This window comes from Puma concolor, chromosome A3 (genome assembly GCF_028749965.1).
Source record: "Puma concolor isolate L17-30 chromosome A3, mPumCon1.1.hap2, whole genome shotgun sequence".
NCBI classification, from domain to species: domain Eukaryota; kingdom Metazoa; phylum Chordata; class Mammalia; order Carnivora; family Felidae; genus Puma; species Puma concolor.
Window position 1 is genome coordinate 116,775,313 of NC_141669.1, and position 23,632 is coordinate 116,798,944.

The 23,632-nt window shown below is 47.6% G+C and overlaps 1 protein-coding gene across 2 annotated transcripts in view; it reads right to left on the minus strand.

The window, feature by feature from the left end:
• The window catches only part of PIGU (phosphatidylinositol glycan anchor biosynthesis class U), an 85,196-nt gene that overhangs the window by 2,057 nt on the left and 59,507 nt on the right, over positions 1-23,632 (minus strand). For both annotated transcript variants that reach the window (XM_025931763.2, XM_086702025.1), the window contains 3 exons: positions 22,240-22,383; positions 19,415-19,539; positions 12,205-12,347 (listed from right to left, as the gene is read on the minus strand). In XM_025931763.2, coding sequence (XP_025787548.1) covers positions 12,205-12,347; positions 19,415-19,539; positions 22,240-22,383 — 412 coding nt within the window. The remainder of the gene's footprint in view (positions 1-12,204; positions 12,348-19,414; positions 19,540-22,239; positions 22,384-23,632) is intronic.

A 23,632-nucleotide genomic window follows, 5' to 3' on the forward strand; every position in this document is an offset into this window, starting at 1 on the left:
CCAGTCTGCCACAGGGCAGAGAACTAGCAGCTGGGGGTATCCGTGGAGCTGACAGTCCAGGGAGCCCCCAAGGCTTTGCCCCACAGCTGCCCGTGCCGGGCAGTTACCACAGCAAAGGCTGACCTCACATCCTGCAGCCCCTTTCTCACCTAGGCCCAAGGTGTCTGGTCTGGAGCTGTGGCTAAGCTGGGAGCCAGATGTGATGAGGATCATATGCAAAGTCACAATTCACAATAAAACAAATGAACCAACTCCAGTGTCACACACAATCAGCAGCACGAGGATTAGAAAGTCAAAATACAAGGTATTAGGTTGAACCATATGAAATGGCCATTTTGCAGATCAAAAATGGTTGCATATTGGAAAGTTCATATAGTTCAATTTAATATAAAATGGGGGAAAAAACCACAGTATGTATGTTATTTACAAGTAACAAAACAAATAACTAAGCCCTTAGGGAACCATTCGTTTTCCTTATAATCCTTAACATTGTAAATTATGTATATGTATTATATTGATTAAAGAAATAAATTAAAAGCAACCAGCTCATACATGACTGAATAAATAAATGAGAGAGAATTGCTTTTGGAACCGTTACAGAAGAATTCCAAATAACATACCTCACCCAGGAGGTGGAGCTTAGTTCTTCCTACTCCCCACCCTCTGCCCCCAAGGGTGGGCTAGGAGAGGTAACTTACTTCCAAAGAACAGAGCAGGGAAAGAGAAAATAGTAATTCTATCCTGAAGAAGCCCTGCAAACACTGTCTTGAACAAATGAAGGGTAACATCATCATGAAATCAGGTGGCTAGCATGTACCGACTGAGCATTCCAAAAATCCAAACCCCCAACTTACAAAAAGAAAAGCGCAAGAAGTCCAAAATGGGGACACTCTATAAGATACTTGGCCAGTGCTCCTCAAGACTGTCCAGGTCATGAGAAATTAGGAAAGACTGAGAAAGCAGGCAGAGGACATGGGGAAGACAGGACACTTAAATGTAATGTAGTTCCCTGGCTTAGATCATGGGTGTGGAGCATATGGGAACTTTCTATATCTAAAGTTATTCTGGAATTTAAAAGTTTATTTTAAAAAAGCAATGTGTTATTATCTGCAGCTATATAAATGAATCTCAAAAATATTTTGCTGCTGGGGTACCTGGGTGGCTGAATCAGTTAAGTGTCCAACTCTTGATTTCAGCTCAGGTCATGATCTCACAGTTCATGGGACTGAGCCCCACATTGGGCTCTGAGCTGACAGCATGGAACCTGCTTAGGATCTTCTCTCTCCCTCTCTCTCTTTCCTTTCCCCACTCACGCTTGTGTGTGCATGTTCTCTCTCAAAATAAATAAATTTAAAATTTTTGCTGAATGAAAGGCAGCTTCAGAAAATGTACATGTTATGGGTATTGAGGAGGGCACCTTTTGGGATGAGCACTGGGTGTTGTATGGAAACCAATTTGACAATAAACTTCATATATTGAAAAAATAAAATTATAAAAAAAAATGTACATGTTAAGATTTGTGTTTTTCACTTTATATAAATTTCATATAAGAAAAATGTAAGTAAGTATTGAGCTCTGGTTAATAATACACATGCTAAGAGGGGCGCCTGGGTGGCGCAGTCGGTTAAGCGTCCGACTTCAGCCAGGTCACGATCTCGCGGTCCGTGAGTTCGAGCCCCGCGTCAGGCTCTGGGCTGATGGCTTGGAGCCTGGAGCCTGTTTCCGATTCTGTGTCTCCCTCTCTCTCTGCCCCCCCCCCCCTTCATGCTCTGTCTCTCTCTGTCCCAAAATAAATTAAAAAAAAAAAAGTTGAAAAAAAAAATTAAAAAAAAAAATACACATGCTAAGATATTTAGCAGGCAATATAGTGATATCTATACTTTGTGGTTTTTTTTTAAATTTTATTTAAATCCAAATTAGTTAACATATAGTGTAATAATGATTAAAATAAGGGATTGAGGGATGGATAATTTGTGATCACAAAAGTATAGTAAAATGTTAACGGTAGAGTCTAGGTGGTAGGTATATGGGCGTTCAATGTTAAATCTTTCAACTTTGCTGTGTCTGTGAAAATTTTCATGATAAAGTGTAAGGGGAGGGTGGTATGGAGGGAAGAGTCTTGTGTGCCAGCTTGATCTGTCTGGAACCAAAGGTCAGTGTTCCCGATTGGGTGACCTGACCCTGGCCTATGGGGAAGGCATCTTGGGGACACCAGGCTGGCCTGGAGGCTTGGCTCTTTGAGACACCCCTAGCTAGTAACAGGCTGGCCAAGACAACCTCCCTCTTCTGACCTTGGGGCTTTCCATTTGGGCTAAGGAGCAGGGATTTCAGGCCCTGGGATTCAAGCAACACAGCAGCTACAGATCCAGAGCCCCTCTGCCCAGTCTAGGTGGGGGAAGTTGGGCAAGGAGCAATGGAAAGAGCATGGACAAGTTAGTGGTTGTGTGACCCTATGTAAGTCACTTTCCCAAATCTAAGCTGCATTTTCCTCATCTGTAAAGTGAGTGATAAAACTAGTTTACTCACAATGGTGGCTCCCCCAGTCTTTGCTCTGTCCCTGTGTGTTTTCAGAGACCTGAAGAACAGCCCATTCTTTATTTTTATTTATTTTTTATTTTAAGAAGACTCCATGCCCAATGTGGGGCTCGAACACATGACCCTGAGATCTAGGGTCACATGCTGTACTGACTAAGCTGGCCAGGCACCTGAGAAGCCCATTCTTTAAAGTGGCCCTTAAGAGCTGTGGCTGGACTCCTTAGCTTCTCTCTTGCCATCAACCAAGTCCTGCCAATCCCCTTCCTCAGACTTCCAACTCAGCCTCCTTTTATCCCTCCCACTGCCACTTCTTTCTGGAAGGCCTCCTGCATCCTCCTGGCCCCTGAGGGATCTCTCTCAGGTTCTCAGTGTCTGTCTGTCTGTCTCTCTCCCACACACACACACACACACACACACACACACACACACACACACGAACGAACCCTTCACTTGTCTGCTCAGAAGCCCCCAGTGCCCCACTCTGCCCCGCACCACACCCACATGGCCAAGGAGCCCTGAACACAGCCTGGTCCTGAAAACACTTTGTGGCCATACCTCACTGCCTCAGCTGGAATGGCTCTTCCCACAAAGGGCTCCTGCTTATCCCTAGAAAGGAATCATCTGCATCTCCTGCCCCAGATTCTTCCCTAACCCCATGCTCAGTTATGTGATCCCTGGGATGAAGTCACTTCCTGTTGGCCTCCCAACCAGATGGGATGGCATCTGCTCCAGCTCTGTGACCCCAGACCCAGGAAAGGGCTGGCACTCTGGGAGTGCCTTGCTGGTCCCCTCCCCCTTGTGAGGGCTCAGTCAGACCACATTTCTCTCACTGGCAGCCATGACGGTTCCAGCACTATCTTTTGGGCCACGATGAAGATTTAATGAGGTAGCTGATAAAAGGATGGCCAGTGACAGGGAGAGGCACTTCACAAGTGGAATAAAATGGTTAGAACATGCTCCATTACAGGGTGGGGAAGTGGAGAGACAGGGAAACCAACAACTTCTGGGTAGCTGCTCTGGACCAGGCTCTTTAATTAAAAAAATCATTAGAGGGTTGGGGGATGGGCAAAATGGGTGAAGGGGAGTGGGAAGTACAGGCTTCCCATCATGGAATGAAAAGTCACAGGAATGAAAGGTACAGCACAGGGACCAGTCAATGGCACTGTAATAGCGCTGTATGGGGACAGATGGCAGTTACACTTCTAGGCACAGCATAAGTGAGCTGTCCAATCACTAGGCTGTACACCTGAAACCAATGTAACATTGTGTGTCAACTGGACTTGAATTTAAAAAAAGCACATCACTGAATTTTCACAACATTCTGGGGTAGGGTTTATAAGCCCCACTCAGAGATGAGCAAACTCCAAGCTCACGGGTCTTGCCCAGGGTCACATGGGAGTAAGGGAAGCATTTGGGCTGCAATGCCAGTCCTGCCTGAGGCCCAAGCCCTACTTCTTCCCATCCTCCCCACAGCCCCTCCCAGTTAAGGATTCTGGGGAGCAAAAGGTCTGTACCTGGGTCCTGTTATGGGCCCATGCTGGCCCTTGGTCTACACTAACACCCCTGATGAGGCTGTGCTCCCAGGCCCCAGTCCTGACACTTAGCCAGGAAGAGAGTTTTTTGGGAAAAGGCAAAATAAGTATCAGAGACATCCGAGGCAGTGAAGGCTGTTACCTCGGTGCGTCTAGAAGCTGTGGGGCTCACAAGAGCAGCCTCGGCCAACACTGGCACCTAGGCTGCCACTTCCCAGAGAAGCAGCTGCTGTCACCCCAGGCATGTCGCAGTTCCCCAGGTCTACTGCTTGGGCTGGAGATGCTGACACTGGACAGCTAACCTGCACCTGCGGGAGCTCACGTGGTTGTTTCCATCAACAATCAAGCACAGCATCCTCTGCCCACGCTGCCTGGCGTCCAGGAACGTGGGAGCCAGAGGGGCTGACGGCTGACTCGTGGAGCTGGACAGGGCTTTGGCGTGACCCAACCCAGGCCTGAGTGGACACATGTGGGAGATGATGGCGGAGAACCGAGCTCCACCCTCTATCTCTAAAGATGCAAAGTAACAGGAAAGTCACTATACCTCCGTCTTGGGGTCTGGAAGGCCACAGTGTAAGACCAAAGCCGGTATGATGGCAATTGTCATCCAGGTGGCTCTTTTCAATTCACAAAAGCTTTCCCCACCCAACTCTGTACTGAGTCCTCACAGCCACCCTTCTTGTAGGCAGAGAAACAGAGGCCGCTATCACCTCTCACCAGATTTAAACAGCCTCCCTGGGCTCCAGATTCCAGCTCACACCCCTCACCTCTCCCCCTCCTGGCATGGTGAGGTTTTCCAAGCAAAGATGGGATCACAGTTATCCTCAGCCTAAAACCACAGACTCAGCCCAGTACTCAGCATGCTAGGGCTCCCACCCTCTGGCAGGGCATGCCAGCCCCGCAGAACTGCCTTCCACACTCCCTCACTCATGCTCTCTTCCTCCCAGGTCTCACCACCCAGAGCCAGGTTTGCATCTACCTGCCCCGGGGATGCCACGTACAGGCTGCCTCCCCACAGAAGCTTCCTTACCCGCCTCAGCTCTGGGCTCCCCAGCCTCTTTAACCCATCCACAGCACCACCCGGCTGCCCTGACCCTGACCGGTTCCTTTTCTTTCTCTCCCACAGACCTTGGGCTCCGAGGAGGCAGGGCTGTGTCTCATTCACACTGTGCTAGCAGAGTGCCTGGCACGTAACAAATGCCCAATATATACAAATAAATTAATTAGGCCCAAGAACTTATGTGACTTGCCTAAGGCCAGCAAGCCATGACAGAGGGGCTGGGAGTCACCATCGAGGCTAGACCTCCAAACCCAGGCTTTCTGCTGGCCTTGCCCCCCTATATTTAGCTCAGGCTTTTCCTGTCACTCTGGCTGTAGGAGGAGAGAAGGCAGGGAAGGGCCTGTGAGAGCCACGCTTGGGATGCTGAGCACAGAGTTTGAAGACAGGAGGGATGAAGGAATGAATGAAGACCTGGCAAAATGCCACCTGGAAGGAAAGCAAAGTAAACACACACACTGAGCTGGACGACAGCAAGGGCTCCAGCCTGGGCCACAGGCCCCTCGTGTCAGGAGGAAGACCTCTTCCCCCACCGCCCCACACACATACCCTGGATCTTGCAGTCAGGACCACACACAAAGCACGGATTAAATCTGAAATGGGCCCTGGCTGTCTACAAATGGGGGCTATGCACCACCCAAACACTGATGATCTGCCCAACATGTCCCCAGACATTTATTTCCTCATTGTCCCATTCCCCAGAATGACACACCAGACCAACTGAAAGGTAATTCCAGGAGACAGGACTGTGGTTTCATTTGTGCTGGAGCAAATAAGCCAGTCCTGAGCAGGACCCAACATGTCAGAAGGCTTGTGGCAGGACCCCAGGGCTCCAGGCTTCCTTGAAGACAGCAGAATGGCCAAGGCAGGGCCAGCCTAGGATCTACAGGTTCTATACTACAAGGAGAAGGGATCAGAGCCGGCAGCCCATGGTGAGGAGGCAGCAGTTCATGGACCTGCTGGGACACTCTCTGGACACTGGGGATCCATTTTGGACACGGACACAGAACAGGAGCGGGGCTTTCAGGGTCAGCCACATGGGGTCTGGCTCTGACCCCCTAGGAATCCAGCAGGACCTGCCACAGGCCCAGCTTTGTCCTAAACAGATACTAGGACTGGGAGGTTAGGGTACACAGGATTATACGGGATCACTGGTCATAAAATGTGGTTTCGGATTCCAGCTCATTCCATTTATTTATCAATAAACAGTCACTGAATAGTCCTGGTGCTGGTGATACACTTGTGAAGAAGACAGACCTAGAGCTGCCCTCATGGAACCTCCAGTGTAACAAGAGGACACGACAAATGAGCATAAATAAACACACCCCTCAGAGCTTGGGGACTTCCAGGCCTCCACTTGGTCATTTGTACTGGTGCTTCCCTCAAAAGGCAGTTATAAGGGGACTAAGTGTATTCCTTATTATACAAGAACAAAGAAAAACAGCTTAAGAAGCTATCAGGAGGGGAGCAGCTCCATCAACTGTGGTGAGGCACTTCCCTCTTATACAAACAAGAAAAGATCACCAAGATGTTTTATTGAAAGGAAAAAAGTCATACTTCATCATGTTGCCAATAATAAAACACACACACACAAATAAAGCTCTTCTCCAGGAGCACACAAGTACATGGGAACGTACAGGGAAAGGTCCAGAAGGCCACACAAGCACATGATCCAGAAGATTAAAGGGATCATACGGGCCTGGCTCCTAGTAGGCACTCTTTAAACATGAGCCACTATTAATTATAATTTTAGGGGGAGATTTCCTTATGTTTCCTGTTTTTAAGATGAATTAGGGTGAGTCGGATGTTTTATCTTACTCCTTTAAAAAAGCTAAATTTAAACACGTTACTTTTTGTTTATATATAATCTTTGATGACTATTTTTCTTCTGCTGATTGCTGACCTGCAGAAGAAAAGAGTTTTGTTTTTTTGTTTAAAAAAAAAAAAGGGAAGAAGTTTGTTTTGTTCGAATGTTTCCCTGGGAATTTGCTCTGGGTATCTGAATAGCAGGTCACTGGTGCTACTTCTCATGTTAACATATGATAATAGCAACAGGACCTACACATGCCCAAATCCAGGGAGGCTGGGTTGTCATCCCTGGTTTTAAGAACACTACAACCCAATAAGTCAGTCAGAGAAAGACAAATATCATAATTATGACTTCACTCATATGTGGAATTTAAGACACAAAACAGATGAACATAAGGGAAGGGAAGCAAAAATAATATAAAAACAGAGAGGGAGACAAATCCTAAGAGATTCTTAAATACAGAGAACAAACTGAGGGTTGCTGGCGGGGTGGGGGGGATAGGCTAAATGGGCGAGGGGCATTAAGGAGGGCACTTGTTGGGATAAGCACTGGGTGTTATATGTAAGTGATGAATCACTAAATTCTACTCCTGAGACCATTATTACACTATATATTAACTAACTTGGATTTAAATTTAAAAAATAGTAAGTTTAAAAAATTTTTTTTAAAAATCAAAAAGTTTTCTGCCCATAAAAAAAAAGAACACTGCAAATCAAAGAAGTCAAGTTACTTGCTGAAGGTCACACAGTGAGGAAGTAGAAGAGGACCTCAACCAACCAATCTACCTCAATCTCTCCTCCTCCCCCACCTTTCTTACACATGTGCATGAGCGTGCATGCACTCACACCCTATGGATGTTTTACTGTTGTCATTTCCTGGTTACTGACTCTGAGGCACAATTATAATTAACAAATGATCCATGCCACATGCTGAAAAATACTTAATGGCCCCAAGGGGAAAGGATGGAGCCTAAGTCACTGGTTTATCTGCCAGTGTAACTAAGAATTTACCAACACAGATTGTTGTATAACAAAGTGTGGCACCGACCAACTCAAAAGAGCAGGACTTAAAATCTGTGGGTCAAGGTGGTCTCTGCATTCAGCAGTGATGGACTGGGCTCCTGATGCCTGCTGAAAATCCAGCTCTTCCCAGGACAGCTTGATCAGTCTTGCCCAGGGAGGGGAGAGGGAGGACCAAGAACTCTAAGACATCATTCCAGCTAGAAGAGCTGAAAACAGCCAGCTGTGGGATTGAAGGTATGTCCCCAAATGCCATACATCTCAATGGCAGCACTGACTGTAGGTCAGATGGAAGTGGACCTGGCTTGAGCTGTGGAGGACATGTAGGGGCTTCATCAGCCACAGAGACCAGGTTCTGGCAGAAGCTGGAGAAGGGTTAAGGACAGAGCTGCTAGCCACTAGCCTCTGCCAGAGGGGTGCCCTGGCCCCCAACCTGCCCACTTCCCAGACCTTTCACTCTCCAAGTGTAAAAGGCCCAGCTGCTACTCCTTGCTCCCCAGGGCATTCCCTGACCACTCACAGCAGGAAAGGTTCCCTCTAGATTCCTCCAGCGGTTACTCTCCCCACTTGGCCATTAATCACACAATGTTCTCCCTGGCTATCTTTGTTTCATTCATTCATTCAACAAGTGTTTGCTAAACACCTGCCCTCTGCCAAACCCAAAGCTGCCTGCAGTGGGAAGGACAGGCAGAGCTCTGCTGGCAAGAAGCTTACAAGCAGGTCTGGTCTGGGAGGCAGAGAGAGAAGCAAGTAATGTAAAGTTACAAACTGGGATAAATGCTTGGAAGAAACAAACAGGGGGCTAAGAAGAGACAGTGAGGCAGGGGAACCTTGTGGAAGGTCTTTTTAAGGAGCAGATACTCAACAGTTTACTAAAATTCTAAATGTCTCGTATTTGTCCTCTGTTGCTCCCAAACAGCCTGAAGGCAGGTGTGTATAACCCTCATGAGGGGCACTCTTCTACCTCAGTCAATCCTCCAGGACAGGGACAGGGCTTGAGTGACTGCCTTGGTGAATAAGTGCCCCATGTGATATGTCCCTTTAGTGATCTGGCAGCAGCAGCCACAAAGCCCAAACAAAGCCAGCAGTCCCAGAAAACACTCGACCTGACAAAGTTGTCTGACTCAGAGCCACAGAGTCCAGACCCAAGGTGGCCAATGACAAAGGTGTGCCAATGTCTGCACAAACTGCCAGTTTATAAGCACTACAGACCACAGCTAAGAGCCAAGAAGGTTGGTATGACCTGTCTGAAGGGCAACATGGCAATATCTGCCAAAAATGCACAATGCACATGTCCTCTGACCCAGTAAATCCCACCACCTGGAGTTTATCTTAAGAAAATGGTATATGAGGGGCGCCTGGGTGGCGCAGTCGGTTAAGCGTCCGACTTCAGCCAGGTCACGATCTCACGGTCCGTGAGTTCGAGCCCCGCGTCAGGCTCTGGGCTGATGGCTCAGAGCCTGGAGCCTGTTTCCCATTCTGTGTCTCCCTCTCTCTCTGCCCCTCCCCCGTTCATGCTCTGTCTCTCTCTGTCCCAAAAATAAATAAACGTTGAAAAACAAAAAAAATTTAAAAAAAAAAAAAAAAAAAAGAAAATGGTATATGAGGGGCACGTGGGTGGGTCTGTGGGTTAAGCATCCGACTTTGGCTGAGGCCATGATCTCACGGTTCATGAGTTTGAGTCCCACATCGGGCTCTGTGGAGACAGTGCCAAGCCTGTTTGGGATTTTCGCTCATGCCTCTCTCTCTGCCCCTCCCCTGCTGGAGCTTTCTCACTCTCTCTCAAAATAAATAAATAAAAATCTTAGAAAAGAAAAAGAAAAAGAGGAGAGGAGAGGAAACGAGGAGAGGAGAGGAGAGGAGAGGAAACGAGGAGAGGAGAGGAGAGGAGAGGAGAGGAAGAGAGGAGAGGAGAGGAGAGGAGAGGAGAGGAGAGGAGAGGAGAGGAGAGGAGAGGAGAGGAGAGGAGAGGAGAGGAAACGAGGAAAAGAAAAAAGAAAAAGAAAACACTATATGAGATTCAATGGAGGGATGCCCAAGGCATTTATAGCATTTATTCTGTTTATAGCAGAACCACCAGAAGCAACCTCAATGTCCATCAGTAGGGGCCTACCTAGTCAAATAAATCAAGCTCCTCCTACCCACAGGCTCTGAGAACCATTATCAAGAGGAGATCACCAAGTGAAAAACTGCAAGCCAACTAGCAGCACCTAGAGTAGGAGGCCATTTCTTTATATAAACAAGAAAGCTCTGTATGTGTGCATATGTACTGAGAGCTGTCTGTAAAAGCACAGAGAATGTCTGCAAAGATGCATCAAACTGATCCTGATCATGATATATGCCCTGGGGTGGGAAGACATGGACCTTTACTTTTTGTTCCATATGCTTCTATTTTGTTTGCTTTCTCATCCCAGCAGTGAATTCATGTATTACTTGTGTGACTAAAAGTACATTTTAAAAAGAGATTAAAAGAAAAAGGTAAAAGACAATGCCAAGAGCTCAGCCTGAATTTTCTCCATAGCTCAGCCACTAGCACACTCCTTTCGTTCCCAACCCCAGCCCTATTTTCCAACAATTCAGTCTCTCCTGCCTTAGAAGTCACCTGAGCACTTGCAAACACCTCCCATGCCATTTACAGAGACCCTCCCTCCTAATGGCAACCACAGGGGGAAAAAGCTGTTATCTGGCAAGTTCCACAAATACTTCATAATCACTGCAACTGTATTTCTGACCCACACCTGACACTTATGACCTGATGACAAGCTGTGGACTATTTCAGTGGAGATTGCCAAGCCCCACAGAGGCCCAGGGCAGGTCCAATGCCCTCACATGCCAGCCATCACTTTCAAAGGATAATTAAGGGATTTCAGCAAGACACAAGGGCCAGAACAACCTTTTGGATTTTCTCGAGGTGTTAAGTTGAATCCTGCAGATTTCTGTCGGCACAGGACACAGGAGGTGCCGAGCATCTACCATGAACAGCCTGTGTGCGACAGGCCAAGCCGACCCTCCGGCACAGTCCCACCCGGGCTACAGGGCCCTCTGTCTCTCTTCCTGCTGTTCACAAACCAAGATAAATAGCTGGGCTGGACGTTAATTGTCCAGAAATGTCCGTGCAGGAAATACCAGACCCATCACTCACTGCAAAAGCCCAAACTCCTCCCTCCTTCTTTCCCAGCAGCTAACCTTGGAGGGAAGGATCTCCTCCGGGGACTCTTCACTGGCATCATTAGTCTCTCCAGCTAGCCTGGCTTCCCATCCAGCCCATAACGCACAGGAAATGCCTGGCTGCACCAACAGCCATTGAAATGGTAAACGGTACAACTGATTCTCATAAGACCGCACAAGGAGGACAGAGCTGACCTAAGGGAACTTCAGAAAAGTTTGCTAGACCACCTGCAACAGAGTCTCTGAGAAAGCTTATTAAAAATACAAACTCCTGACGCTGTTTTCCACATCTATTGACTCAACATTCTTGGGAGTAGGGTCAGAGAATGTTTTGTGTTTGTTTTTTTAACAATCAAAGCCATGTAATTGTGACAGTCATAACGTAACCATAGGATTTAAAACACTAACAGGGAATCTGCATTCTTAACAACCACCCTCTCGCTCTGAGAACCACTGCTCTATGGCACCAAGGGAGGGGCTTCCCCTGGGTCAGGGGGAGATCAGAGTTCCTAGCTGGTACATCTGACCCCTACAGCCTCCTCACCCACTATTCCCAGCCCCACCATCTGTGCTCCAGACTTACCCAACAGCTAGACCGAACTATTTTCTCATCTTGCTGCCTTTGCCCCTGCTCTCCCAGAGTCTGAAAAGTCTCTCCTCCTCCTGCCTCTGCCCTCCGCCCACCACACACACTGCACTCAGTACAGTGACACACAGCCCAGGTACTGTTATAGAAAGAGGGTGGCCTCAGAAATGGAGCCTTCCCTGAATTTGGTTCTTGGCTCCTCCGATGACCTTGGGCAAGAGACAACCTGTGTGAGGCTCCGTTACTATTTGTAAACTAGTGATAACACTATCTCACAGACTTGCTGTGAGAATCAATGGGGTGATAGCTCAGCATGGTGCCCAGTAAATGCTGGCTGAATTCACCTTTCCTTTGCTCTCTTTAATCCTCTCTACTGGACCATGAGCTACTTCAGGCAAACTGTCCCCTCACTCACACCCAAACCCCTAGTTTGCAGAACCCAGGGCCTCTGCTGAATGTCTGAGGCTACAAAATAAATCCCCGTGCAGTGCTCTTACCTGCCCAACGTTGAAGGTCAATGTGATGGCATAAAAGAAATTAGAGTTGGCACTTCCTGCATAAATCCAGAGGTGCCACAGGACAGGGAAGAGCAGGGAGCAGACGATAATGATGCAGGCGAGGACAAAGATGTTTCTCAGGACTGCAAAGACAGACACTCACAGTTAACCAAACGCTGATTCTCCTTGGAACCCTTTCTTATGGGCATGGCTCCACAGGACGAAGAAGCCCAGGGAGAGCCTGGGTAGCTCAAAGGCAGAAACCCTCCCCCAGATTCAGAGACTCTGGGGTGCCAAGAGGCAAGCCTCAAACCCTTGAGTCAATGGCTCCCCATGCCCAAAGCTGGTGTGAAGTCCTACGTTTGGACTCTGCACCTCCCACTGTGGGCCTGGCTAGTTACAGGTGGCAATGCTGTGAATGCCTCTGGGCACCACAAAGGGGGCGTTTTAGCAAGTCAATGCCCTCTGCCCCACAATCTAGGGGTGTCCAAGGGTAATTTCTCCCATCCCCAAGCAGGGTGCTGTCTGTCCACATGGGATCATGGACAGGAAGGGCAGTGTGAACCTATGGAGATTAGAGCCCCACGGTGAGTCTCTGTGGTGCCACAGCCCTGGGTCTTAGGAAATGCTTTCCATTTTCCTTAACTCACGTCTTAGGTTGTCTGCCTTGCTCTTCAAATGTCCTTCACTCTTCCTTGGAGGATTTGAAGAGCTCTTCTGACACCCTCCCTCTAACATCACCGCCCCACACTCCCAGAAGGATTGAAGAATCCCACCAGGGAGAGGCTCTCCCCAAAGCCCCAGGGAGGACCTGCTACACACGGTGGTATGGGCAGGCAGGCAGGCAGAGTGCAGCTGGAGGGAAGGAGCAGGACAGTGCAGCCCAAACTTGGCCTCAGAAAGACAAAGACCTTGGTTAAAATCCCTGCTCTGCCAGCAAGTTTCTCTGTCTCAGCTTTCCTGTCTCTAAAACAGGGCTAGAATAGGGTCTACTTCATAGGAGGGTTACATGAATTAAACAAGATATGTGAAAAACCCGGCACAGATATATTACTATTTTCTAAGGCTGCTGTAACAAATCACCACAAACTTGGTGGTTTAAACAATACAGCTTATATTACAGTTCTGGGTCTCACAGGCTAAAATCAAGGTACCTGCGTGCCTGCTGGAAACTCTAGGGCAGAAGCCATCCGTTTGCCTTTGCAGCGAGGCAGCGGCCTGAGTTCACCTCACAACCCCCTTCCTACTCCACCCAGCAACGCCAAATAAGTCCTTGCTACCCTGCATCACTCAGACCTCCTCTTTTGCTTCCCTCTTCCACTTTTTTTTTTAGAAAAATAGACTTGAGTTTTTAGAGCAGCTTCAGGTTCACAGCAAAACCATATGGAAGAGATTTCCCTCCTCCAGCTCTTCCACTTTCTAAGGGCCCTTGCAGATTACACTGGGCTCACCTGGATAATCCAGGCTAATTTCCCCATCTGAAAAGCCTTAACTTTAAGTCCTTTTGCCACATAAAGTAATATATTCACAGGTTCTGGGGATTATGTGGACATCTTTGTGGGAGGGAGCATTTTCTGCCTATCACACTGTGCTCCTCCTACCTTTTAACTCAATTAGGGGTATGTGACAGTAGGATTATGTGCTATTTTTATTTCTTTCTTTACACTTTATTGTATTTTAAAGAAAGTAATAAGTATTACTTAAAATAAACTAATTAAGAGAGCACCTTCAAAAATTTTTTTTTTTAACGTTTATTTATTTTTGAGACAGAGAGAGACAGAGCATGAACGGGGGAGGGGCAGAGAGAGAGGGAGACACAGAATCGGAAGCAGGCTCCAGGCTCTGAGCCATCAGCCCAGAGCCTGACGCGGGGCTCAAACTCACGGGCTGTGAGATCGTGACCTGAGCCGAAGTCGGACGCTTAGCCAACTGAGCCACCCAGGCGCCCCAAGAGCACCTTTAAAAAAAACAACTTACCACTGGGTCTGGGTCCCAGCAGGCACTTAATGAACAGAAGTTCCCTTCCCCTCTCTGATCCTGACCTTTAGGAAATCCCTTCCTCCAAATCAGAGTCTGGGGAGACTTAAGAGATGGGAGCCTCCCAAACATTGAGGTCGTTTGTCCTGGCTGTACGGACACTTGGTAGAACTGCTATACCAGGGTTTCATGCATCAGAAGGGGGACTGGATTACGCATGTGATTCTCAATTCTGGCTGCAAAATAAAATCACCGGGGGAGCCCTACCTGGACTAAGTATATCAGAGTGTCTCGGGGTGGGGCCTAGATACCCGTATTAGTTTGTAACTGCTTCTCTGGTGAGTCCAATATGCAGCCAGCACTTCCAACCAAAGGATGACAGCTGCAGACCCCTGGCGAATAAGACATCCAGACCAGTCTGCGACAGATTTCACTGGTCTGTGTCACAGTCACAATAATCAGAACAAGGTAGTTCAGAGTTCTTGTTAAAGGCGAATGTTTTGAATTTAAGATTCATGAGAAGTGACAGGTGTCTCTTTGTTCCTGATTGTTGTTAAAAAGTCCTTTCTCAGGGTGCTTGGGTGGCTCAGTCCGTTAAGCATCTGACTTTGGATTTCGGCTCAGGTCATAATTTCATGGTTCGTGAGATCAAGCCTGGAGCCTGTTTGAGATTTTTTCTTTCTCTCTCTCTCTCTCTCTCTCTCTCTCTCTCTCTCTCTCTCTCTCTCTCTCTCTCTCTCTCTCTCTCTCTCTCTCTCTCTCCCCCTCCCTCCCTCCTCTCTCTCTCTGCCCCTTCCCCACTCTCACTCTATGTCTCTCTCTCTCAAAATAAACATTTTTTAAAAAAGTCCTTTTATGGGGGCACCTGGGTGGCTCAGTCAGTTAGGCGTCCGACTTCGGCTCAGGTCATGATCTCATGTTCTGTGAGTTCGATCCCCGCATCGGGCTCTGTGCTGACAGCTCAGAACCTGGAGCCTACTTTGGATTCTGTGTCTCCCTCTCTCTCTGCCTCTCCCCCACTCATGCTCTTTCTCATTCTTAAAAAATAAATAAACATTAAAAAAATTTTTTTAAAAAGTCCTTTTATGAAATGGTGATGAATGGCTGGCAGTTGACTGTTTTAATGTTGTCAGCAAAATAAGTTGGCAACTCTGTCACCAGAGTTTAAAAAAAAATGTTAGTGGTCTGTGAACTCCCATACTTTGGAAACACTGGCACGGAGAGCTTGCGGGGTCCTTTCTTCCTGACCTGAAAGTTCCATGATTCTGGGTTTTCAAAGCTGGGAGGGTAAAGCCCTGACTCAAGCCTTCCGGAGACTGTAGGGAAAGCCTCCTCCTTGCTCCCAGAACAAGAAGTATGGGAAAGGGTTATGTGCACGGAGAATTACTATTATTAAACAATGTTACAACCTCAAGAAAGGAGAACAAACCTTTGCCATTCCTCCACTCCCACATCACTGTTTACATTTCTCAGTGGTTCTTTCTGATCCCCTGGGCTGAAAAAAAATCTATGCTATTCCTAAAACAAATCCTGTGGCCTGAGAGCCCAGGTAGGCCTTTGTTCCCTGCCTCTAGCCACTCTGGATTTCAGACAGGGTGACAAGAAGGTAACAAAGTGCACAGAGACTGGGAAGGCTCCCATGAGGCTCCTGGCTGCAATTACAAACAGCTGCAAAGATACATTCCCATGTGCCTGGAGGAACTGTCACCAGCATCCAGTTGGCTTCTGGCCTGTGGTGACCTTTGCAAGAACCGGGAGCTGCTACTCACTCTTGCTGGCTGACAGGCCAGAGGATTAAAGCTATACGCCAGAACACACAGAGCTGGGACCTGGGGCACAGGACAGCTTGTTCCAGGCACCAGGTGTCAGAGATGACCAGGACCTAATGAGACGAAAGGCTCACCCTTCCTTAGACTTACTGGGTCAGATGGAATCAGATTCCCTACTACACCCACGGTGGCTTATCCAGTCTCTGCCTCGGTTGCTGACAAGCTGAAACTTCAGGCAAGTCACCTTCCCTCTCTGAGCCTCAGTCACTCAGAAATAAAATTCCACTTGAAGAATCCAGTCCAACTGGCAGGAGTGCGGGGGGGGGGGGGGGGGACTGGGAGCTTCAAAGGTGCTTATTATGTTATTATTCTCTTTAATTTGTCTGGTTTTTTAATCCATAGTCTCTTATATTTATACAATAGTTAATAAAAACAACACACACACACACACACACAAATACAGCCTTTGGTAACTGGATCTTTCAGCTGGACCACTGTAGGCTAGCACCAGCTCTGCCAGCAGGCTGTTCCCTAACACCACAATTGTGTGTCTGTATGACTCATCCTGATCCCAAGCACCACAGAGTCCCAGCGTCTGGGGCCTATACTTGGGGCAGGGCCGACATACCTCTTCTCCTCCCCACTGGCCAGGACAGGAAAACAAAAAGGTGAATGTGTGAGCAGGCATGTTAGCACTGGCAACTAATGTTTAAACTGAATTCTTAGCCACATTACAAGTCTGAGTACCTTCACCCTAGACTCACAGACTTCTCAGTCTCCACTCATGGGTCCAAAGGACTAGGCTGGAGATGCTCTTGGCTGAATGTAATGACTCACAGCTGTCATGACCCAAACAGATACCCTGAGCATGAATATTCTCTGCCACAGTTGCTGGCCACTGGGGGCAGGGGGCTGTGGGGGGGCGGGGGTGGTGGCAGAGGGCAGCCCACATTCTGTGCAGAGTCTTCAGTCAAGCTGAACTGTAAACTATTCGCCCAGACAGCCAGCAACAGCATCTATTAGATCATCTAGGTTTCTGGGAACCCCATCCTTAATTTCTCTGCATCAACCCCGGAGGGCATAAAATAGCTTATTTCAAGCTTTGAAAAGTATGTTCATTCCAATGACCCTGAATGACTCTACCAATCCTGAAGCTTTGATCACGGAATTATGTAGGAAACCCCCCCTGCATGATTCTTACTAATGGTAACTGCAGTGCTATTTATATACATTATTTCTCAAACTTAAAACACCCCTGGAAGATATTCTCCCCATTTTACAGATTAAAAACCGAGTGACTCAGAAAGGTTAGAGGAATTTCCTAAAAAGAGAGAGCTGGTAATGGGAAAGCCAGGATCCAGATTCAAGTCTTTCTGGCTCCAGACTGTGTTCAGCAATATGGGATGAAATATTTTTTTTTAATTTTTTTTGAATGTTTATTTTTGAGAGAGAGAGAGAGAGAGCAAGCATGAGCAGGGGAGGGGCAGAGAGAGAGGGAGACACAGAATCCAAACCACGCTCCAGGCTCTGAGCTGTCAGCACAGAGCCCGATGTGGGGCTCGAACTCACGAGCCTTGAGAACATGACCTGAACCAAAGTCGGACGGATGCTCAACCAACTGAGCCACAAAGGCACCCCGGGATGAAAGATTATTAAGGGCAAGAGACAGCTAAGAAAAAAAATGACTCTACTTCTGAGGAAAGAGGATCAATGTCCCCAAGACCCACACTGTCACAAACTGGGGCACGTCCACATGTTTGGTGGCCTCATGATTTGTCACTGGCCACTCTGCTGGGGGGCGGGGGCACCAGACTGACTCTGAGCCTGCTGGACTGGGTGATTCTTATCTGTGCAATGAGGATGTCATAGGCAGAAAACGCCACTTACTCCTCCCAATCAGGCAGGACTGGTCACTGCCCCACAGGCCACCACCTGCAAGAGCAGTGTGCCTTGCCCGCCCACTCTGCTGTTTACCTTAGCTCAGAGGCCCAGTCTTACAGGTAGGTTTCCTTCTGGCAGCTGGTCAGTTTCACTTCCTGGTTGACACCCAGGCATCCTCAAACAATAACAAAGATTTCCTTCCTCTGAAGCCTGTCCTCCCCAAGTTCACTCTTGATACCTGGCTGTGCACTCACTGCAGGCAAGGAAAATCCATAGCTCCCTTCCCATTTTAGATTAGAGAATCGAGTATTGGGCACTGACACTGCCTGTTTATTACAGGGCTTAAAAACTCATCCAAAAACATGTGCTGAGTTGTGTGGGTCAGGTCTGATCCTGGGTGCTGGGGACACAGAGGTGAGTGAATCATAAGTCTGCCCCCAGGGAGCCCACAAACACTGAAGAGAACCCATGCAGAGGGCTAAAAGCCCAACTGAGGAAAATACTGGCAGCCTCGGAAGCATAACTAGCCCACTGTATGCCATCTTCTGAGGGGGGACATGGTTAGAGCTGCAGGGGTCTTCAGAGCAGACAGATGTCCAGTGTTCTATAAACATTTAGGTGCAATGCTGGGAAATGGTTCAAAGACCAAGGTCTAGTGTTCCACTGTCCAATGCAGTAGCTACCAGCCATGTGTGACTTTTTAAATGTAACTACATTTCAGTTAAAAATTCAGTTTCTCTACAAGCTCCTGGCTGGCTCAGTCATTAGAGCTTGAAACTCTTGATCTCAGAGCTGTGAGTTTGAGCTCTACACACTGAGATTATTTAAAAAATAATAATAAAATAAAATCTTCAGGGGCACCTGGGTAGCTCAGTTCGTTAAGCGTCTGACTTTGGCTCAGGTCATGATCTCATGGTTCGTGAGTTTGAGCCCCACGTCAGGCTCTGTGCTGATACCTCAGAGCCTGGAGCATTCTTCAGATTCTGTGTCTCCCTCTCTCTCTGCTCCTCCCTTGCTCACACTTGCTCTCTCTCTCCCTCTCTCTCAAAAATGAACATTAATTTTTTTTAAATAAATTCTTCAAAAAAAAATTCAGTTTCTTAGTCATACTAGTGGCTATCCTATTGTACTGTGCAGATATAGAACATTTCCATCACCACAGAAAATCCTACTGGATAGCACTAGCTACAGGCTCACAGCAAGCCCTTCCACTTACCTGTCATATAATCTTGAACAAGTGGCTCTACCTTTCTGTACCTCAGTTTTTTAATCTGCAAAATGGTGTTATTTTTCCCTCCAAGACTGGTGTGAAGATAAAATGACCTAATGCATGTAACACTCCTAAAACCACAGTGGCCAGGTAGGTACTAAGTGACCAAAATATGGTAGTTATTTTTATTACCATAACTAGTCTGTAGTACCCAGCAGGCGGACACTGCCTCGTGTCATTCCCTCTCTCCCGGTGCTGCCAGCACACCAGATGCCAGGCAAATGCCTATCAATCTCTTTTTCCGTGTCTGTCTTATCCAGGGACCAGGCTGACACAAATCTGCCACCACAGGGTTAGAGGTGGGAGTACTCACATCTGTAGAGATGGTTCCACACAGGGAAGAAGGCCATGTAGAGGGCCACGTCCCCCACTGTTGGGTAGGACTTGAAGATGGAGATGATGGCAATCTGAATGAACATGAAGAAGACAGGGTGCTCCCTGGGGTGGGGTGGGGCAGGCAGAGAGGGAGAGATCAGTCAGGGACCAGGCACACCCAAGACTCCTGACCCCATCCCTCAAACCCCAAAATACTCTCAAGTGGACTTCAGGTAGGGGCTGGCTCTGCTACCCAGAAGACATGGGACCAGACCAAGCAGCAAAGCAGAAAATTGCAAGGACACAGAGTTGCCCAGAGGTGGTGAGGAGGGCCCAGCAAACACTAGAGCAACAGCCCATTGCCCCCCACACCCGAGTTCTGAGCCTGCCCGGCAAGAGTCACTGAGGAAGAAAACAAATGAAGTCAGCTTCATTACTGGGCTTTCATAGCTGCTGTCAGAGTAATCAGGCAGCCTCCCTTGCCAGAGGCCCCTCTGACACCCAGACCCCAGGGCAGGAAGTGCCTCCTTGCTGATGCTCTTTTTCTCTGACAGTAAGGCCAGTGGAGTCTACACACACTTAGCTATGATGAGCTCCTTTCCAGAAAGAGAAGTGAGAGCTGCAGGCAGCTTTTCAGCGCTTTTGGGCTGGAACTGGAGTTTTGTTATCTTAAACAACAATAACAGCTAGCATTTCCTAAACCCTCATGCTGTGACAAGTTCCGTCCTAGGCCCTCTCCTTGTGCTGTCACATGGGATCCTCACTATACCTCCCCTACTCCTTGAGGTAGGCAATATCATCACCCATACTTTGCAGATGAGGAAAGAGGTTCAGATAAGGTAGGTGAGTTAGTAAGCGGTGAAACTGTTTATCTCCAGAACTCCTGAGCAGCACCAAGACTGTTCTCCTGAGTGCCTAGCGTGATCACAGCTCTGGTCAGGAAGGGTGGGGACAGAGCTCAATCTCCAGTGGTCCTCCGAGGGCTGACCAAGTGCTACAAGGAAGCCAACAGAGAGGCCAGATCTACACCCTCCCCAGCTGTACCTAAACAACATGCATGTGGCCTACTTCTGCACACTACCTGGATGCCCAGCTCATAAAGGCTTTCTTCAGAGATTAATGGCAGTTATGTCTTGCAGGTCAAAGGTCAGGGTGACTCAATGGGTGTAAGTCTGAGATGTGGAGACAAACATGTACACGCCCCAAACACTCCAGCAGTTTTACACAACAAATGCTTCAGACTCAGCCTGGCAAGTTTCAGTGCTATAGGCTCTCGAAGGGTCCAGCTAGCCCAGTGAGCATCTTCCTAAAAACAATCCAAATCACTGGCTGTGGGCATTTTAGGTAGCTGGTAAGAGCTGCATGAAGAGCTTAATGGCCTACGAAAAGGCCAGTGAAAATCCAGTGACAAGAAACATGGAGACTAGAATCCCCTGCAATACTGTCTGGGGAGAGTTGGTCAGAAGGGCCCTATTCCCACAAAGCTAGCACTGGAAGCAAACACTGCAGGGGCTGGAGAGTCAGTGGAGCTTCAGATCCAGCCACAGGAAGGCAGCAGTGGAGAAAGTCACTTCATATAGTCTGTCCCCACAACCCTGAGGCCCTGGCCTGGGGTGGGTGGAGGGGGGGGGTCACGTGACGGTGCTGCTGTAGTCTACCCAGAAGCACCTGTGGCATTTCACATGCAGACAATGAAAGGTGCTACAGAGTGAGGAAAGGTGTTCCAGGCTCCCAGCTTCTCTCAGCCCAGTGGCTAGGCCTGACCAGATCAAGGGCAGAGACTGGGTGTGACAGATAGCTGGAGAGCTTGGCTGGGCAAGGCTGCCAGAGTTCCAGAGACTGCCAGGCCAAGGAAAGTTTTCTGTCAGATGCCAGGCCAAGGCTGTCATGGGAAGGAGGCATGAGCTCTGAGCTTTTACAGAATGGGAACCATGTGCATTGGTACACTGGCCATGAAGACTGGCAGGAAGTTAGTTAGAGAACTAACTAAGAAGTTAGAACAGAGAACTCAGGCTCTTGAAATTTAAACCAAACTCTCTTCTAGGTTCCCTGGACTATCAATGCATATCTGTATGCTTCAGTGCCTCTTTTCCCTGCTCTGGTAATAGAACATTTTCCAGGGACTACTACAAGTGATCTCTCTCAGGAGTTTGGCATGGTGCCAGGGGATGAGTATAGATGTTGGAGACAAACTTTGGTCTGAATCTCAGCTCCACTACTTACTAGCTGTGTGACTCTGGGAAAATCACTCCACTTCTCTGAATGTCCATTTCCTCAACTATAAAATGGGCGTAATGATAATAAAATGATGCCTACTTCCAAGAGATGCCAGAAGGGTTAGGTATAAATACATTTCAGAAAACCTAAAAAGGGCTGGGATGGAGCCAGGCTCAATACATGTTAGTTTTCTTATGCTGCAGAAGAGACAAGTCTTAAAGGAAATTGATCAGAAGATTAAACAGAGCTGTAGGTGGCCAACCTCCCAACTAACACATCCCGAGTATCCATTGTCACTGGGCTAGATGCACTTTTTCTAAAGACCCTTTATAACTCCAAACCCTTCCCCTATCCAAAATAGCAAGTGGGTTCAGTAGCACTGTGGGCTCAAAGTGAAGCTAGGGGAAATATCAGGGTGCTCCCTGCAGCCTGCACTCATGTGTGACTCAATTGCTGGCTATGGCTACTGGCACCTGAGGCCATTAAAGTTAGGGTTCCCTGGAGAAAGATGGCATAAACGTGAGAGAGGATACTCCTAGTTTGAAAGGTGCCTGTAAGACTACAAATGGCTCTGCAGACAAAGAAACAGCAGGTCCAACCACTTACTTTAGCTTTATGGCTAAGGGAATGGTGTAGAAGAAGACGTTGATCTGAAACACACATACAAAGAAGAGGCTGAAGTGCTCAAACATCTCCGCGAAGAAGTACCAAAAAAGACCGATGTTTGGAGTGAGATCTGGAACAGAAAGTCTGGAATGAAGAAAACAAAGAGGGAGAAAAAAAAAGAGCCAAATTTTAAATGGTCTGCCTTGACCTGGTTTTCTCCTAAAGAATTTGGTCACTACTGGGCAGCCAAAGATGACTTTGTCCCCACAGTTATCAGGATGTGAGGGGCCCTACAGGCACCCTGGATATAGGTAATTAATAAAAACAAGAGGCAGAGAAACAGAGAATGATAACCCATAACAAATATCAACTAAACCAAATTCTGGCATGCATCAAAGATCTGAAATGAGGCAGGATTTGGGCTAGAAGTCAAAAGACCAGCCCCTCTTTTACTGCCTAAAATATATACATTTAAATTTAGGAGATACCCAGGATATACAAGAGAGGAATGGGTTTTAAACAGACAGTATCTATTTGGGGCATTCCAAAGACTTGCCCAGAGGAGCGAGCTCAAAGATCCTGCTGCTCCCCATTCTTGCTCCACATCCTGACAACAGGAACCAGAGACTGAGTGCCTGACACTACAGTGACTTCTGGAGTCTTAAGGAAGCACTGGCAGGTTCCAGCTAGGATCCCAGATCTCATTTGAGAAATAAGGGTTTCACTGGAAAACTTCTGTCTAGTTCTATTAGATAAAGATTGGTTGCAAATCTGGCTCTTCTAAAAATTTACATTATATGTCTTATTTTCAAAAACACAGAATTGGAACTGATGTCAATTCACGATTTTAAAAGGGCAGTAAGTGGAGCATGAAGAAGGAAGAAATAGGCAATGGCTCATGGTCAGAGTGCACTGACCAAGGCCTCCACCCAGAGCAATTCTTTGCCTCCTGCTGTGACTACATTTCCTTTTCTGTGAAATGAGGTAAAGAACACAATCCTGTGGGCCAGCAAAAACCAGGAAAAGCTTTTCACTGGCATTACAAACTCTTACTTAAAGCTCAGCATGAAGAGCTACAAGTTATGCATAGCCAGGATTTAACACAAATTAGCAGTCCAGAATTCCAAAGGGGAGTCTGCCCCTCCAGATCCCCTCCCCACCCTGACAGATTTAACTGTCTATCACCTCAATGGGCTGTGAGGTCCCTGAGGCTTGAGCAGCGACCTTCCTGTCCTCCTCAGCATACCACACAAAGAGTACTGGGAAACGTCTGCAGAATTCATATTCCATTTTTATTTTCTCTAAAAGTTTGACACGTGGGAGGTGGCTTTATTTTAAAACTGTCAGAGACCCTCTTGCAATAGAGGAATGTATCCATTCCTATTTAGGACTG